General features: G+C 52.0%; 1 protein-coding gene across 1 annotated transcript in view; it reads left to right on the forward strand.

The window, feature by feature from the left end:
• The first annotated feature begins 3,460 nt into the window (after positions 1–3,460).
• LOC140406738 (rho guanine nucleotide exchange factor 25-like) overlaps positions 3,461–19,556 on the forward strand; it is a 166,102-nt gene continuing 150,006 nt past the window's right edge. Inside the window, exon 1 of the mRNA XM_072494690.1 lies at positions 3,461–3,734. Within this exon, the coding sequence (XP_072350791.1) occupies positions 3,461–3,734 (274 nt within the window). The remainder of the gene's footprint in view (positions 3,735–19,556) is intronic.

The raw sequence follows: 19,556 nt of genomic DNA on the forward strand, positions 1-19,556 counted from the left end.
TGCGGAGAATCGGCGCCATTGGCGCCAGGGTGGTTGGCACGGCACCGGTCGTGGGCTGCTCTATGCGGCCGGCCCGCCGATTCTCCAGCCCGGATGGGCCGAGTGGCCGTAGGAAAAGAGCCGAGTCCCGCCGCCGCCGTTCTAACCTGCTCTGGGCCGGCAGGACCTCGCCGTATAAGGGTCAGGTGGCAGCCTGTGGGGGGAGAGGGGGGTTCCGACACCAGGGGAGGCCCCCGATGTGGCCTGGCCTGTGATCGGGACCCACCGATCGACAGGCTGGCCTCTCTGGCTGCGGGACTCATTTCCTACGCGCCGGCACCTGTAGCCATGCGTCATGTTGCGTCGGGGCTGGCACGTTGAAGGAGGCCACTGTGTATGCGCGTGTTGGCGCCGGTGCCATTGCGCATGTCCTCATTGACGCCCGCACACTGCGCATATACGGACCCCGCGGCACACAGTTCACGCGGGGATCTGTAGCTGGAGCGGTGCGAACCACTCCAGTGCCGCGCTGCCCCCTGTAGGGGCCAGAATTAGACGTGGGAGCAGCCCCTTCAAGCCGTCGTTAAACGCGACGGCATTTACGATGCCGTTGACACTCTGCCGCGGGATTGGAGAATCCCGCTCTATGTTCTCTGCAGCCTACACACTCTTGACGTGCCCGAGCTCTTCAAATACCTCCACTCCAATGAACAATTTGCGCTTTCTCCACTATGGAGAATATTGACCACCACATCCTGGACGTCATTCTCCGACCCCCCTGCCGGGTCGGAGAATGGCCGTTGTCCGCCGTGAATCCTGCCCCCGCCGAAGTCTCCGGTACCGGAGATTGGGCGGGGGCGGGAATCGGGCCGCACCGGTTGGCGGGACCCCACGTTCAATTCTCCGGCCCGGATGGGCCGAAGTCCCGCCCAGAAATTGCCTGTCCCGCCGGCGTAAATCAAAGCTGGTATTTACCGGCGGGACCAGGCGGCGTGGGCGGGCTCCGGGGTCCTGGGGGGGGCGCGGGGCGATCTGACCCGGGGGGTGCCCCCACGGTGGCCTGGCCCGCGATCGGGGCCCACCGATCCGCGGGCGGGCCTGTGCCGTGGGGGCACTCTTTCCCTTCCACCTCCGCTACGGCCTCCACCATGGCGGAGGCGGAAGAGACTCTCCCCACTGCGCATGCGCGGGAAACCTTCAGCGGCCACTGACGCTCCCGCGCATGCGCCGGGAAACTGTCAGCAGCCGCTGACGCTCCCGCGCATGCGCCGCATTTCCGCGCCAGCTGGCGGGGAAACAAACGCCATTTCCGCCAGCTGGCGGGGCGGAAATCCTTCCGGCGTCGGCCTAGCCCCTCAATGTTGGGGCTAGGCCGCCAAAGATGCGGAGCATTCCGCACCTTTGGGCCGACGCGATGCCCGTCTGATTGGCGCCGTCTTTGGCGCCAGTCGGCGGACATCGCGCCGTTGGGGGAAATTTTGCCCTCTGTCCTTGACGGTGACTTCGGGTTCGCATGCTCCTAAGGTCGTGACCTGATGACCGTTGTAATCCTTCAGGAGCACTGCTCTTAGGATCATTTTTGGCCTGACTCTTAGTCGTCCCACCGCTGACAATGGGATCAGATTGGCCCTTGTCCCCCTATTGAGCTTACAATTGATTGGCGTATCATTAATCATCAGCAGAATTGTCCATCAGTCCTCTACGGTCCCCACATTTGCCTCACCATGGCTGCAAATTTTGAGAAAAGTTATTTTGCTTTGGCTGGTCAACTACTTGTGTCCTTTTCCAAGATCATGCTCACATCAGCCCAGTCGTCAATGCATTTATTCTTATCCGCACTCATCGATTCTGTTTGGACAACTGTGGGACGTAAGGTGCATCGCCTAGAAAAATGATCCGTTCTGCCATGCTTCTGACAATCTTTTTTAAGTGCAGGACATTGTTGTGGCAAATGTCTACTGCCGCATTGCTGGCACAAAATGGCTGATATGTAGTCTATTGTCCAAAATGGCCACCTGCACTGAGACCTGGTTCTTTTTCGACTGCATCACAGTGCTCTTAAAATGGTCGCCGACACTGAGACCACGTTTCTTTCTCAACTGCATTATAGTGCTCTTAAATGGCCATCTACACTGAGACCACATTTATTTTTCGACTGCGTCAGTGTGCTTATGGCGTCTGCGTCTTCTCCGAGATTGGTGGCAACATTTTCTAAACTGAGCATACTGATCTGCTGTGCAGCCAATTCACTTGCCTGGCAGATCTTGATGACATTTGCTAATGTGCAATGTAAATGGGCTGGTTTAGCACAGAGGGCTAAACAGTTGGCTTGTATTGCAGAACAAGGCGAGCAGTGCAGGTTCAATTCCCGTACCAGCCTCCCCGAACAGGCGCCGGAATGTGGCGACTAGGGGCTTTTCACAGTAACTTCATTGAAGCCTACTTGTGACAATAAGCGATTATTATTATTATGTGAGGTCGTCTTCCCGCAACAATCTCTCTCGGAGTCTATCATTCGATGTCTCAGAGACTATTTGGTCACAGATAATCGATACTGCACATTATCGAAATTACAAGACTGGGCCTTCAACCTCAAGTCTGTCGCAAAACTATCGAAAGATTCATCTTTCAAATGTCTTGTTTTTTCTTGGAGAGCAGGGCTGATCGAAGTCACTCCTGCTTTCCTCTTTGCTATCAAAAGCTAAGATATTGTAGATTCTGAGTGTTTGAGTTCCTGCTACTGTGAGCAGCAACGCAATGCACCTCTCGTCAGGCTGCATCTGGAGGCCAAGGGCCAGTACATAGAGTCCAAACTGTTGTTTGAAAATGTCCCAGTTTACATCTATGTTACCCGATACTTGAAGCTGGTGGGGTGCCTTTAAACCTTCCATCTCAAACTTCACTGTCATTTGTTGTGTTGAGTTGCAAATAGCGTAGTTTAGCAGGTCGGCGGAGAAATTTCTTATTTTTTGGCCTTCGGCCGACTTAGCCTCGTCTCTCCTGTTGTTATCTTTAAATGTTCAACACTCCTGATACCATGTTGTGTTCTATGGTTCCACAGTTGATAAATATACACAAGAACATATATGTGTTCAACTAGGACAATGATGTTTTGTCAAACACGTGGAAAAATAACGAATAGATTTATATGCAGACAAAGTTACTTGAATTCTTAGGGAGCTACTCTAAATATGACTATCCTGTTGCACATCCTACTACCAACTGGTGGGTCACTCCAGTCAGCTGATGCATGTCTGACACCACCCGCTGGCCGGGGGTCATAACTATGATTACATGTACTGATATGCAAATTTATACATCTATACATCTATTTACATTTATGTGTGTATGCATATCACCACAGACATTCATGACAAGAGTGGCTGGGTTGGAATACTCTTTGATTGTGGTGTCAGATCACGCGCCGCATTGGATGGATCTACGCACAGAGAGAGGGATCCCCCAGAGGCTCCAGTGGAGGATGGACATGGGACTTCTTAAAGAGATTTGTGAGAGGATAGAAGGACCTGTCAGAAATTATATGGACCAGAACAACACGGGTGAGGTCTCTGCCAGTATGGTGTGGGAGATTCTGAAAGCGGTGATTTGGGGAGAGCTCATATCGATACGTGCGCACAGAGTGAGGGTGGAGCGAGCAGAGCAGTCAAGGCTAATGGAGGCAATTTTGAGAGTTGATCGAAAATACTTGGAGTCCAGAGACAGGGAACAGTTGATTGACTCCATCTTGGAGATCGGTAGAAAGTACTCCGAGGCCCCGACAGTAGAGCTGCTGGTGGAGAGGAAAAAGCTACAAATGGGCTTTTACCTACTATCCACTGGGAAAGCAGTGCATCAACTCCGCCAGACACGGGGGACCTTCTACGAACACGGGGAAAAGGTGGGCTGCCTGCTGGCTCGCCAGCTGAGAAAGCAGGCAGCCACGAGGGAAATTGCGCAGGTAAAGGATAGCAGAGGCAGACTGGTAACGGAACAAAAAGGGTAGCACGTGCAGCACAGTAGCACAGTGGGTAGCACTGTTGCTTCACAGCTCCAGGGTCCCAGGTTCGATTCCTGGCTTGGGTCATTATCTGTGTGGAGTCTGCATGTTCTCCCCGTGTCTGCGTGGGTTTCCTCCGGATCCTCCGGTTTCCTCCTACAAGTCCCGAAAGACATGCTGTTAAGGCTTTTTCAAGGGTAGGCAACTCACATCGGGGGTGGGGGGGTCATGAATGTAATAATGGTCCCCCCCCCCAGGGAGAGAACACCTGAGGTGATCATTCCTCTCGATGCAGAAAAGGCCTTTGGTAGAGCCGAATGGAAGTACCTCCTTAAGGTACTGGAGTGATTTTGGCTAGGGGCAGGATTCATCCTCTGGGTGAAACTCCTATACAACGCCCCCAAGGCGAGCGTTCGAACCAACATCACCAGATCCGAATACTTCCAGCTGCACAGAGACACAAGGCAGGGATGCCCACTGTCTCCGCTCCTGTTCTCCCTGGCAATTGAACCCCTGGTGATCGTTCTGCAAGAAGCGAAAAGCTGGAAGGGCATCCAAAGGGGAGGTAGAGAGCACAGAGTCTCACAGATGACCTGCTCCTCCACGTCTCAAATCAAAGCACATTTATTATATACAGTAAATCGCTGCTCATGCATAAATTCTACGTCTAAGCTACTTCTACAACTAACAGGCCTATACTTAGCTTCGGACTGGCCCACCAGGTCAGGGGAACAAATGGCCTTTTGTTCAGAATCTGAAACTGCGGGATTCAAAGCCGGTATGGACTGGTAGCTAGGAGCGCCTATCTCGTAGCGAGCGTTGACTTGAGACTTACTTCAGAGATGCATCAGCTTGGACCGGTCACTCTCAGGGGTTGTTTCGCGTTGCTGAGTGACCCGGTCAAAGAGAACGATTTGATCTTGGGGCTTAACTTTTATAGTCCCCAGGGGCTTCCCTGACTCGGCGAGCACTTCTTCTATGGCCTCTACACTGACCATAACTATGCAAAAGAATTTTAACTGACAATTCTGAGGGGCGCTATGTCAAACAGGGACATGCATTACAAAACAAGAAAATCGGAACCTCTAACTACCCGAAATAAACTACACTCACTTCAACATTTCATCACACTAACTTCCTAAACCATACAAACAAAATCATAGCAGTATTATACACATTTTTCTGGCTTGGCAGTCAAGCTCAGGATTGTACAATTGCTCTTGAACATTTCTTTATTCACAACAAAAAAACGCAAACGACTGTTCTTTATTATAAATCGCGGGGGTCTGGTCATATCCGAAAATAGGGGATCTGATCCTATATACCGGGGTGCGAGCACGGACGACTCTCCTTCTCCATTTTCTCAGACGAATAGTCTGCACGATCCACAGAGTATCGCCAATACCAATAGGGATTCTATCACGTAGGACAGGGAGTACCAGGTTATGAACCTGTCAAACCAAGGTGGTGTGGTGTCGCTTGTGACTGGGCTCTGGGTACTGTGGGGAAGTGAATCATTAACGGCTGGGGGGTTTGAGGTCAGGGGGTTCGCATTCACGCGCAACCAAATGTCCATTATAGTGATGAGCAACGCGGAGGATGTCCTCATGGTTCTTCTTCTTTCACTTCTCTTCTCTTCTCTTCTCTTCTCTGGTCCTGGAGCTTCTGGAGTTCTGTGTGATCAAGCATAGTGTCTGTTACTATCTTGGTTTAATATCTCGTATGATAGCCTGTCTGTCCTTTAGTGCCAATTACTCCCTTTATAATTGGTCACTATGTGTGACTCCCTCATTTTTTTTTTAGAAACCGAATTTCAGGACAAGACACACATACAGATAATGAACCAGTGCGAGCCGTCTCGCAGACTGTGCGATTTACCATCCAAATGTTTGAAGATGTAAATAGCAGAGGGTTGGCAACCTAAGGGTCGCCTGAAAACAAAACAAAACTTTCTGAACCAAAGATTTCCGAAATGAGGTGCGTATGGGCCGCGCCGGGTAAGAGTTGGATGGAGTCCCCGGGTAGGACGGCAACCAATGCCGTGTGTGCCCTACCCGAGCGTAGCTGACCAGAGGGGGGTTCCCAGGCAGGGCGGGTCCCAATGCCGTTCCTCCACTGCCTGAGCAACCGACAAGAACGGGCAAGAAATGTAGTCATCGTGGGGGGTTGCCGTATTGGTTCTACCTTCGAACCAGAAGGGCAGTTATGAACGGGGGTCTGGCAAGCTCTCAGAGGTTTCTGCCGATGTGTGGGCAGACAAGCTCTCAGAGGTTTTGGCCGAAAAATAAGGCGTGGGGTTGTGGAAAAAAAAACTCCGGTCTGACATACAACATTTAACAAAACACTACAAACAACATCAAACATGCAGCAGGTTCCATCAGAAAGGACACCGTTTCTCCCAAGTGGTTCCTTTTAAAACATCATCTGGACACCTCAGTTATCGGTTGCGAACAGCGTCGCAAAGGGGTTCTCGTTTTGGCAGTCAGACTCAAGGTCGTCATCTTCTCTCGGATGCCAAACTCTCGAGTGTATCAGGGCTGATAGGGCTGCATGGTGTGATTTGGGATCGCTCTCGTCGTTCCGGACGAGTCTGTACGAATTATCTCGGTGCCAAAAGGTGGTGTCTAGTTCGGTGGGGACGGAATCGGGGTCGTCATTGTAGGTCGGTGGTCGTTGGTGGGGTTTGTTTAGGATAGTGATCGTGAAGGGATCACTCGAATCGTGGTCAGATTCGCTGGGTGTGGGTCCTGTTGCATGGGGATAGTAGGGAGGCGTGCTGTGGCTATCGTCCGAGTCACGGTCGCTGTCGCTGCTGCTGCAGTCTGTGGGCGTTATGGGGCGGAGTCTATAGTTCGGGGGTGGAGTCGAGGTTGAGCCCGTGGCTGGGCTGGACGTGTTGGGGGAGTGTAGGGTTACGTTGGTTGTGGGCGGGGCGTGGTCTGCGTGGTTAGACTGTGTTCCATATGCCTTCATCTGGTTGAGACGGAACCACGCAGTCTTTCCATTGGGATACTTTATTTTGTAGACGGAAGGGCTTACTTTGTCCGCAATGGAGTACGGACCCAAGTAATTTGGTGACAGGAATGTGCTGGGGTTGTATACGGAGAGCATGACTTGCTGTCCTACACTGAACTTGGTCGCATGCACTGCCTTTTCGAAACAGGCCTTGCTCTGTTTCTTTCTTGTGCCCAATTTCACTGCGGCTGCTAGCTGAGCTGTTTTAACATTCTCTACTAATTGTTTGACTGCTTTCTCATGTGTGAGGGCCGTCACTTCGGGGCTGGTCAAGTCTAAACCTAATACAAATTCTGTGCCTTTTATGGGGCACCTGGTCATGAGAGTGTGTGGGGTGTAAACTGTGGATGTGGAAACTGTGTTTTGCAAAAACATCAGTGCAAAAGGGAGGACCGAGTCCCAAGTGGTGTTGTTTTGCTGGACCATTTTTCTGAGGGTGGACTTTAGCGTCCGATTCATGCGCTCCATGATACCACTCGACTGTGGGTGGTATGCAATGTGGAATTTTTGGGTAATGCCAAATAGCGTGAAGACGTTTTTCATGACACGTCCCGTAAAATGGGAACCTTGGTCGGATTCAATGCTGCGGGGGAGTCCCCATCTCGTAAAGATGTGGTGGGTTAGGATCTTGGCTGTGGTCTTTGCCGTGTTAGTTCTGGATGGGAATGCTTCCACCGATTTGGTAAACATGTCTATCACCATGAGTACATATTTATAACCATTCCTGCAAGGGGGCAAAGGTCCAATATAATCAATCTGGAGGTTAGGCCAGGGGCCATTAACGGGTCGGGTGTGACTGAGTTGAGCCTTCTTGGCATATCTGTCCGGGTTGTTCTGGGCACAGCTAAGACAATTCTCAACGTAGTGAGTAACATCTTCTTTTAAACTCGGCCACCAGCAGAGCTGCCTGAGGTGGGCTGTAGTGGGTTCGGTCCCCTGATGTCCATGGCTGTCATGGAACAAACAAATCGGTTGATTCTTGTCCTGTTCAGGAACCACACAAAGGGTGTCTTTTAACACCACACCATCATGTGTGGTCAGAACATTTTTAAACCTCATGTAGGGTGCTGGATAGTTTCCTTTTAAAATCTCCCTGAGATTGCTGTCCTGCTTCTGGGCCTGCACTAAATCCTCGCTATTAGTCTGCGAGACCTGAACTGCATTCACTGATGCGCTTTCGGGGGGTGTCCAAAAATATCCATACCTGGAACCTGCTTTAGCCAGTGCGTCGGCTTTTACATTTCCAGGGGTGAGGAACGATGGTGACTTCGAACTTTGACTATTCCAAAAGTCCTGTTCTGTGCTCTCTCTAAAATGTGACTGAGTAATGGGGCTGAGGGGAGGGGTTTTCCGTCTGCAGAAACAAATCATCTTGCTTTCCATAGGGGTAGGAATTCCGTAAGGCTGTTGCAGACATAGAGGGTGCGATTCTCCACTCCCACGCTGGTTGGGAGAATCGCCTGGGCCGCCAAAATTTCCGGGGATGTCGGTCCGACGCCCTCCCGCGATTCTCCCAAGAGGCGGGAATGGCCCAGTTGGTTTTCGCGGGCCGCAGGCCGGAGAATCGCCGGAGACACCCAAAATGGCGATTCTCCGGCACCCCCGCTATTCTGAGGCACGGATGGGCCGAGCGGCCAGGCCAAAACTGCGGGTTCCCCCCGGCGCCGTCCACACCTGGTCGTTGCAGTCGTGGGCACTGCGTGAACGCTGGGGGAGCAGCCTGCAGGGGGGGATCCTGCACCGGGGCGTACCTCAGATGTGGGGTGGCCCGCGATCGGTGCCCACCGATCGTCGGGCCGTCCTCTCTGAAGGAGGACCTCCTTCCTTCCGCGGCCCCGCAAGATCCGTCCGCCATCTTCTTGCGGGGCGGACTTAGAGAGCACCCACGCATGCGCGGATGACGTCCGTTATGCGGCGCCGGCCGCGTCATCTATGCGGCGCCGCTTTTACGCGGGCGACAAGGCCTGGCGCGGGTAGATGACGCGGCCCCGATACTGGCCCATTGTCAGGGCCTGAATCGGTCGGGACCGGGGCCGTTCCGCGCCGTCGTGAACCTCGACGGCGTTCATGACGGCGCGGCCACTTCGGCGTGGGGGTGGAGAATCCCGCCCAGAGGCTGCCCGAGTATATGTCTGCTGGGCTGGGGAAGGAATCTGGGTGTTTCACTATGTATGCGATGGCCGCAAGTTCTGCTGCCTGCGCGCCTAAGTGTCCTGGAAGTTTTATTGCTTTGCTATTTTTTCTAGGGCCCGTCCCTGCACGTCCTCGACATAAATACCGCATCCTGTTATGCGTTTCCCTTCTAATATTGTGGAAGATCCATCCATATATATCCTAATGGGTTTGCACGTGTCTGTGTGCTTGGGGCTCTGGGTTGAACTACCTATCTTTCTGGGGGGTATTTTAGCAATAAAGGGGGCTGTGTTGTGGTGTGGAGAGATAATTTCACATTCATGGGGGGTACCGGGGTACTGTAGGTTGTCGGCTAAAAAGGTGTGGGTCTTTATCCTTTTAACAGTGATGTCCCGTCCCTGCAAAAGAAGGGTCCATCTAGCTGCTCTAATCTGACTGACTGTACCGTCCTTAAGTTGTCCGTCCAGTAAAAGTTGGGTGAGGATGTGTTCCGTGAGGATTGTGATGGGGTTCAGTCTGGTAATGTACGAAAAATACTGTACTGCCCAGAATACTGCGAGCAGGTGCCTCTCACAGGCTGAAAATTCCTGTTCCACAGCATCCAAAACTCTGGAGGCCTTAACTGGTCGTGCCATTCCAGAAGGAGCACGGCCGAAAGGGTGCGGTCTGTGCTTGCTACCTTTATAGCGTAAGGGGAAAGTGGGTCTGGGACTTGTAGTGCGGGGGCTGTCATGATATTCAAACACACACATCATGATAGACAGACCAACAGACCAATTAGCACACATAACACGACAGCCAATCACAGACAAGGGCAGAGACAGTATAAGACAAGAAACACGACACCTGGTGGTCAGTCCATCTGGAGACAAGGACAAGGACAGGACCTGATTAACAAGACACTCAGACATCACCACATGCGGAGTACCAAGACAGATCTGTAAATAACAAGTTGGAATAAAACTGCGTTGTACCAATTGCAACCGTGTTGGTTCATCTGTACCTCAGGGCACCCAACACCACATGATACCAGTGAGTGGATCGATACCTGCCGGCAAATCTGCCATCCTGAGCCATGGACACCCACAACAAACCGCAGCCGTTGCAAGTCGCTGGGAACTTGGGCACCAATTGGAAGCTCTTCAAGCAGCGATTTGAACTGTACATGCGAGCCAATGAAAAACAGGGTGCCTCGGACGAAACAAAGATTGCCATGCTCCTCACTACCGCAGGTCAGCACGCCATCGATGTATACAACTCCTTGGTGTTCGCGGAAGGCGAGAACCAATCTAAATATGACACGGTCCTCCTCAAGCTCGACCAGCACTTCAACATTGAGGTAAATGAAAGCTTTGAGAGGTATATCTTTCAGCAACGCCTGCAAGGTAAGGATGAGCTCTTTCAACCCTTTCTGACGCACCTCCGCATGCTCGCGCAGTCCTGCGGTTACGGCAACACCTCAGAGTCCATGATCCGGGACCAGATCGTTTTTGGCGTTGCCTCCAGTGGCCTACGCCAGCAGCTTCTTAAAATTAAAGGCCTGACCTTAGCATCTGCGGTGGAAGCCTGTGTCCTCCATGAAAAAAGCGACCAGCTGCTTTGCCCAATTTCAGGCGACCGAATCGGCACGGAGGGGGTCCCTAGCGATCGAATTGGCAAGCCAGGCCGCCCACGAGGCCGAACGCATCCAGGCAATTGAGTTTCTCCTGGCCCGCGGCCCGGACGAGGGCGGCCGTTTCGCGCGCTTTTTGAGGTCTCCCGCGCTTGTGCGCGCCAAAACCAACGGCAACATCAAGGGACGCACTGCGCAGGCGCACCCGATGCAAGACCGAACTGCGCATGCGCAGTGGCGTAACGAACGCCGTGACGTCATGACGTGTGGCAACTGTGGAGCTGCACATTTAAAAGGGCAATATCCTGCAAAAAAACGACAATGCCTACGCTGTGGCAGAATGGGCCACTACACTGCCTATTGTCAACCGATGGATCCTCCACATCTCCGACAACCTCGCAGACACGTGCGGACCGTCCAGCCCACACATCAGGACATCCAACCCAACGACACAGATGACCAAGATGCCTTCCGGGTTGCAGTCATTGATGCGAACCGGGTCAACACCATCAATCCGGCCGATGAATGGAGTGCCACCCTGACGGTCAACCGATCGCCGATCACTTTCCGCCTGGACACTGGCGCATCCGCCAATCTCATAGCATATTCAGCATTCTATGCCATGAAGGTCAGACCACCTATCCAGCCAGACCTGTGCAAGATGGTCGACTACAACGGGAATGTTATCCCGGCCATGGGATCCTGCCAGCTCCAGGTGACACACAAAACACACACGGCCACACTCTCGTTTGAAATAGTTGGCTCATCGAAGGACTCCTTGCTGGGCGCGCAGGCATGTAAGGCTCTCCACCTTGTACAGCGAATTCTGTCTCTCTCTCAAGACGACACATCTGACTTCCCGGATGCTGAGTTCAACGCAAAGCTCCAATTGCTCCTCGCCCACAACCAGGAGGCATTTGAAGGCATAGGAACACTGCCATACACATACCAAATTCGCCTCAAACCGGATGCCATCCCGGTCGTTCACGCACCTCGCAGGGTTCCTGCGCCACTTTAAGACCGCCTCAAGCTGCAGCTGCAGGATCTCCAGGACCAAGGGGTCCTATCCAGGATCACGGAGCCCATGCCATGGGTCAGCTCCATGGTGTGTGTCAAGAAGCCCTCTGGCGAGCTCCGCATCTGTATAGACCCTAAAGACCTAAATAATAACATTATGCGGGAACATTATCCCATACCTAAACGGGAGGAGATCACCAGTGAAATGGCCCAAGCCAAGATATTCACCAAACTGGATGCTTCTAAAGGGTTTTGGCAGATCCAACTGGACCCGTCCAGCCGAAAGCTATGCACCTTTAACACCCCTTTCGGCAGATTCTGCTACAACCGGGTGCCATTTGGCATCATCTCGGCATCCGAGGTCTTCCACAGAAGCAGATGATGGAAGGCATCGAAGGGGTGCGCGTATATGTGGACGATGTCATCATCTGGTCCACCACACCGCAGGAGCACATACATCGTCTCCAACGCGTTTTTGCCCGCATACGGGAAAACGGCCTGCGCATCAACCGAGCCAAGTGCGCCTTTGGCCAGACCGAATTGAAGTTCCTGGGGGACCACATCTCCCGGTCAGGGGTCCGTCCGGATGCAGATAAGGTGAGCGCCATCACAGCCATGCCGCGGCCGGCCGACAAGAAGGCTGTCCTACGATTCCTTGGCATGGTCAACTTCCTCGGGAAAATAATTCGCAACCTTGCCTCCCACACAACGGCTCTGCGCCATCTCGTAAAAAAATCTACAGAGTTCCAGTGGCAACATACACACCAGCTTGAATGGGAGAAGCTCAAACACAATCTTGCCACGGCACCAGTGTTGGCGTTCTTCGACACGTCTCGTCCCACCAAAATCTCAACTGATGCCAGCCAATCCGGCATTGGAGCAGTGCTCCTGCAGAGGGATGACACGTCGTCATGGGCCCCGGTTGCCTATGCATCACGGGCCATGACCCCCACAGAGCAGCGCTACGCGCAAATCGAAAAAGAATGCATGGGCTTTCTAACCGGTTTAGACAAGTTCCACGATTATGTCTATGGTCTTCCACGGTTCACGGTCGAAACTGACCACCACCCCTGGTCAACATAATAAACAAGGACCTGAACGACATGACCCCTCGCCTCCAGCGCATCCTACTTAAACTCAGGAGATATGACTTCCAACTGGTCTACAGTCCAGGGAAGGACCTCATCGTGGCGGATGCCCTATCCCGAGCAGTGAGTACACCACCAGATGCGGAAGGGTTCGTATGTCAGGTCGAGGCACAGGTGGCCTTGACAGCGGCAAATCTGCCGGCTGACGACTCCAGTCTGGCCCGCATACGCCGAGAGACAGCGTCCGACCCCCTTTTACAGCGAGTGATGCGCCACATGAGGGGAGGATGGCTCAAAGGGCAGTGCCCGCAGTTCTATAATGTACGGGACGACCTAGCCATCATTGATGGGATCCTTCTGAAGCTAGACAGGATCGTCATTCCGCACAGTATGCGCCAGCTGGTTCTCAATCAAATACACAAAGGCCACTTGGGGGTCGAGAAGTGCAGACGGAGGGCCCGAGAGGCGGTATACTGGCCGGGCATCAGTGACGATATTGCCAACATGGTGCACAACTGCACAACCTGCCAAAGGTTTCAGCCGGCGCAACCTCCTGAGACACTTCTGCCCCATGAGCTGGTGACGTCCCCCTGGGCGAAGGTGGGTGTCGACCTATTTCACGCGCTTGGCATGGACTATGTTATCATGGACTATTTCTCCAATTACCCAGAAGTCATACGCCTACACGATCTGACGTCGTCTGCTGTCATCAGGGCCTGCAAAGACACCTTTGCTCGCCACGGCATTCCGATGACTGTCATGTCGGACAATGGGCCCTGTTTTGCCAGCCATGAATGGTCGTCCTTTGCCGCCTCATATGGCTTCACGCACGTGACGTCCAGCCCTCTGCATCCCCAATCCAATGGAAAGGCAGAGAAGGGTGTTCACATTGCCAAGCGGCTCCTCTGCAAGGCTGCTGCCGCCGGATCGGACTTTCACCTCACCCTGCTGGTCTATCGCTCGGCCCCGCTAGTCACGGGTCTCTCGCCAGCACAGCTGCTGATAGGTCGCACCCTCAGAACAACTGTGCCTTCCATCCTGGCACCAACAACAGACCATGCTCTGGTACTGCATAAGATGCAACTGCAGCGTGATCGCCAGAAGAGTTTGTACGACACAAGGGCAACTGATCTTCCCCCCCTGGCCCCTGGAGACAAAGTCCGCATTCATCTACCAGATGGTGGCTGGTCAGCACCTGCCGAAGTTCTCCGACGCGTGACTCCCCGCTCGTTCCTGGTACGCATGCCGGATGGATCCGTGTGTAGGCGCAATCGGCGAGCCCTTCGCCTACTTCCACACTCGCAACGGAACCATACACAGACACCGGGTCCTCCACTGGTTCCTGATAGGGACTTCGTGGAGCTGCCATATATCATGCCCCTGCTATCGCCACCCGTGGCCAGGCTCGCACCTCAGCCTGTGGTTCTCGACCCACCCATGAGGCAGTCAACCCGAATTTGTCGCCCACCTACTAGACTGGACTTATGAGACTGTTCACACATCAAAGTTTCGCAACTATTGTATTGTAACATGTTACTGTTTTATCGTTCCAGATCTCGTTTGACCGGACCACACTTCAAAGTTTTTCTTTTTTTGTTATGGTACAACCTCATTAGCATGCCACACCCGACATCGCCCCATGTATATAGTTACACCACATGTACATGCTGTAAATATCACGCATACACACCTTTAGCTGCACTCCGGACACATTCATATTTATAACCACGTAGGCACATAATCTTGTAAAAAAAGGGGGGATGTCATGATATTCAAACACACACATCATGATAGACAGACCAACAGACCAATTAGCACACATAACACGACAGCCAATCACAGACAAGGGCAGAGACAGTATAAGACAAGAAACACGACACCTGGTGGTCAGTCCATCTGGAGACAAGGACAGGACCTGATTAACAAGACACTCAGACAGTCACCACATGCGGAGTACCAAGACAGATCTGTAAATAACAAGTTGGAATAAAACTGCGTTGTACCAATTGCAACCGTGTTGGTTCATCTGTACCTCAGAGCACCCAACACCACAGGGGCTTCTATGAGTGCTCTTTTCAATGCATCCACAGCATCCGTATGCTGTGGAAGCCATTCCCAGGGGGCTCCTTTCTTTAGGAGGTCTGAGAGGGGTGCTGCCTTGCTGGCGAAACCGTCAATGTGGTTTCGGCAGTAGCCAACCAGTCCTAAAAACGACTGGGGCGGCTGAAACGTTCTGGGGAAGGGGCAATTTAGCAATCGAGCCAATCCTTTTATGCTCGATCTCGCGTTTACCATGTGTGATAATTGTTCCCAAATATATCACCTTATCTTCCAAAATCTGGGCTTTTTGGGGGTTAACTTTACAACCAATTGAATGTAAGAGTTCCAGGAGTTCGGACAGAAGCTCGATGTGCTCTTCCTTGGTGCCTGTCTGCAGTAGTAGGTCGTCTACGTACTGGACCAGACATTTGGGGCGAGAGAATTTGGCTAAACCATTTGCCAGCTGTCGGTGGAAAATGGAGGAGGAGTTGTGGAATCCTTGTGGCAGGCATGTCCACGTGTACTGTTGATTTTTAAAGGTGAAGGCAAATTTGTACTGGCACGCCTTTGCCAATGGAATGGACCAGAATCCATCACTGATATCCAAAACCGTGAAGTATCGGGAATTGAGTCCCTGCTTGAGCATGGTCTCGGGACTTGTTCCTACTGTGGGGGTTGCTGCGGGGGTGATTTTGTTGAGTTCCCGGTAATCGATGGTCAGTCGCCATGATCCATCGGGCTTTCTCACTGGCCAAATCGGGGCATTATTAGTAGAAGCTACTGATCTAAGTACGCCCTGCTCTAATAAGCTTTCGATTACTTTTGCGATTTCTCCCTCTGCCTCTTGGGGAAATCCATACTGCTTTTGGGGTCTAGGGTCAGGTACTGTGATTTGTACGGAACCAGTCATCCGTCCACAGTCATGTTTATGGGTCGCGAATGCTGTCCTGTTCTTTTGCAGAACTGCCCTAACCTGCTTGTCCGTACTAAGCGTGGTCGGGTAAAACCAAAATTTGCCTACTGCGCTAATTTTGTTCGCGTATTCACCTATGTTGAGCGTTGCGGGGGCTCTTGCGGATTTTGCCATTTTCCAGACACAATGGTTGACTGGATCAAATGATAGGTTGGGAGAATTCATAAAATCGATTCCCAGAATGTGTTCTGCTGTGTGGGGTAGATCGACTAAGACTACGGGGTGCTTGGTGGTGATGGTGCCGATTTGAATGGGTACAGGGGCTGTGATGTGTCCCTGCTGTGAGTGGCCTGTAAAGCCGCTGAGGGTGATAGTGGCTGTAGTGGGCCACGTGTCCTTCTGGAACAGGGTGGAGGAATTTATTGTGGTGCGGGACCCTCCTGTGTCCCAGAGAAACTCAATGGGCTGTCCCCGAATTCTTGCTGCAACTACCGGTCGTCCGGACCTATCCCAAAGGGTGTCGCAGTCCCAACTGGGGGAGCCCGAACACCGTCAGTCTGTTCTGTTCAGGTCCATCTGATCTGAACGGGTGCTCACACTATGTATGGGCTCTGTCTTATTCTTACTTAGAGTGCCCGTCTGCTGGGCTCTCTGTGGCTTTCGTGGGGCATTGCATTCCCTTGCAAAGTGTCCCAACTGTCCACAGTTGTAACACTCCTGTGACTTATGTGGGGGGCTGTTCTTTCCTTCATTTACCCAGGCGGGGTTCTGGTGTGATTTTACTGCTTGTATGTCTGCTTCTGCCTGCTTTTCTTCGGGATTTTTAACTGCGGGTTTGTTTTCAACAGACTGCTCCCAGGCGCGGGACAATCTTTTTACTACCCATTTCTCATTATGAGCCTCCTCTGAGGGATCATAATTCGTACAAGCTTTTTGTCCTGTTTCTGTGGCATGGGAGATAAGGGTGCGGGTTCATTTGGCCATGTTGTCTGGGGACAAATGGACGCGGTCTAAGTCTCCAAAAACTGCTGCAAAATAGATCCACAGGCATCCAGCAAACGCTGTGGGGTGCTCAGTTTTCTTTTGCCTGCATTTATTGAGGCCATCTACAGGGTCACCCCGGTTATACATGATCGCGTCTAGGACCGCGGTATGCATTTCTGCAAGGGTGCCTCCTCCTACATTCTGTGGGTCGGGAAGTGCTGCTACGACTGAAGGGTCTAGACTCAAAACTGTGAGCTTTACGTGCTCACGCTCATCCAGGCCGCACATGGTCACCTGCTGCATGTGGCAAATAAATGGTGGGAGTCTGAGGTGGGGAGGAACGGTTTCATTTTCTCGTACGCGTCCCGTAATTGGGTCACTGTTAAGGGGGTGGTATACAAAAACTCAATGTCGTCTGATGTGGCTATGCGGTGGGTGGTGACTGGGTTCATTGGAGCCTGAACTATCTGCTCTGGGTGGGGGGGGGGGGGGGGGGGGGGGGGGGGGGCTTTCCTCTTTTGTGGCTTTCCCTGCGCATATGCTCCCTGAACATATCTCTGCGCTGTCTCGTTTAATTCTTCCCAATCAGGGCCGTCTTCCTCATCTAATTTTGCTCCAAAGGTTTCCTGGAATCTTTTTTGAACTGAAAGCAGAGATTGCAGTTCTGCAATCTGCTTCCGGCACTTTGCGTGGTCTAGTGAGCTGTGTCTTTGCTCCGTGGTGACAGCATGGAGTGCTCTTAACGCTGCCTTCAGGTCACTACACTGCCTCTGCAATGCTTCTACCTGCTTCTCGGTTTCCTCTCGTACCAGGACTGCACGTTGCGTGTCCTGATAGACCTTTTCATACTGGGACTGGAATCTGCTTATGTGCGCCAGACAAGACTGCTGTGCCCACTTGGCATCATCCACCTCTCCGTCTTTTGCTGCCAACTTCCTCCTCAACTCTAAGTTCTCTCTTTCTACCTCACTTACATCGACCTTACTCATTCGATGTATGCCGTCTACCTCTTTCCGGAGCGTCCTAACGACCTCCTCTGTGCCTCGCAATTGTGCCAAGCAGGACACGATTGCCATCGGCTTGCGAGCTTTTCCTAAGCTCTTCTTGTGAATCTTGCTCAGGTTCTCCCACCAACTATGTCCTATACTGCCGGGACCTGTTTCCTCATTGTTACAGAATTCGCTCCAAAGGGGCCATCCTTTCCCTTTGAGGGACTTCCTGATTTCTTCTTCCCATAAGGGACACTGTCCTGCTCTACTGCTGCTGGTCACTGCGACCGCAAATTCTTCTGGGTTCATGAGGCGTTGCATTGCCTGCATTGCCATCTTTCCTATCTGAATGCTTCGTTAAATTTGGAACAAGGGATATTAAGGTGGTGCTGTAATTACGGGCACGGCTTTCGCTAATTTCCAAAATACAAACTCCCGACAGTTTTGTCGCAACAAAAAAATCTATCACTATTACTTTATCGCCCTGTTAGTTATGCATACCTACACACACTTCCGAATTATGAGGATTGATCAGAAGTGCTTGAACACTTGTGGTTTTCTATTCCCAATTGGATCTCTAATTCAAATTTTGGGGTTCTCCCAGAGTGGTTAAGCCACTTCTAGATCGGGTCCCGTCAGGATGTCGCCAGTAATATGTTGCTAACTTTTGGTTGGTTCAATTGGCTCTGTTTTATAACCTTTGCTCTCGAGTCGCCAGGTATCGTTTTGATACCGCCACGGGGTTCAAGTTCAAGTAATGATCAATAACTCAACACACCAATTAGTAAGATTCAAATCAAAGCACATTTATTATACACAGTAATCGCTACTCATGCACAAATTCTACGTCTAAGCTACTTCTACAACTAACAGGCCTATACTTAACTTGGAACTGGCCCACCAGGTCAAGGGAACAAATGGCCTTTCGTTCGGAATCTGAAACTGCGGGATTCGAAGTTGGTACGGATTGGTAGCTAGGAGCGCCTATCTCGTAGCGAGCGTTGACTTGAGACTTACTTCAGAGATGCGGCAGCTTGGACCGTTCACTCTCAGGGGTTGCTTCGCGTTGCTGAGTGACCCGGTCAAAGAGAACGATTTGAACTTGGGGCTTAACTTTTATAGTCCCCAGGGGCTTCCCGCCTTTCGGGGTGGACCCTGTACCTGGTTCTAGGTGATTGGACTTCGTTCCAATCGCTTGGTTCGATTTCTCCAATACTGGAGCGGTCCCCTGATCGATGGGCGGTCTTGAGGTGTCCGTTAACCTCTTTTGTGTTGGCTCCTGCTGGCGCCGGGGAGTCTGGCTTAGCTTTGTTTGTCCTGAATGTTGCGATTGTTCCCGGGGATTGCTCATTAGTATGTAGATGGCTGCTACATTATTATGCTGATGGTCGCTGGTATCGATGCTGTCTGGGCTTTTGCAGAGTTTAATACACAGCAAACCTGCACCTGCTGGTTTCTGCCTGTGTTGGCTGAATTTCCCTTCAGCCTTTGCTGTTCTCCATTTTAAATCGGGAGTTGGCCAACTTATAGCAATCATGCAGCTCCTAAAAGAGTTTGGAACCTTCTCGGATTGCAAACTTAATCTGGGCAAGAGCGAGGCATTCCCAGTGAACCCAAACGGGGGAGGGACAGAGCTGGAGGGTTTCCCATTCAAACTAGCCCTAAACAAATTCCGCTACCTGGGGATCCAAATAGCTAGGAACTGGACACGGATCCACAAGTGGAACCTGACCAGCCTGGCAGAGGAAGTCAAAAAGGACCTGCAAAGGTGGGATGCACTCCCGCTCTC

The sequence above is a fragment of the Scyliorhinus torazame genome, chromosome 2 (assembly GCF_047496885.1).
Source record: "Scyliorhinus torazame isolate Kashiwa2021f chromosome 2, sScyTor2.1, whole genome shotgun sequence".
In the NCBI taxonomy this organism is placed as follows: Eukaryota; Metazoa; Chordata; class Chondrichthyes; order Carcharhiniformes; family Scyliorhinidae; genus Scyliorhinus; species Scyliorhinus torazame.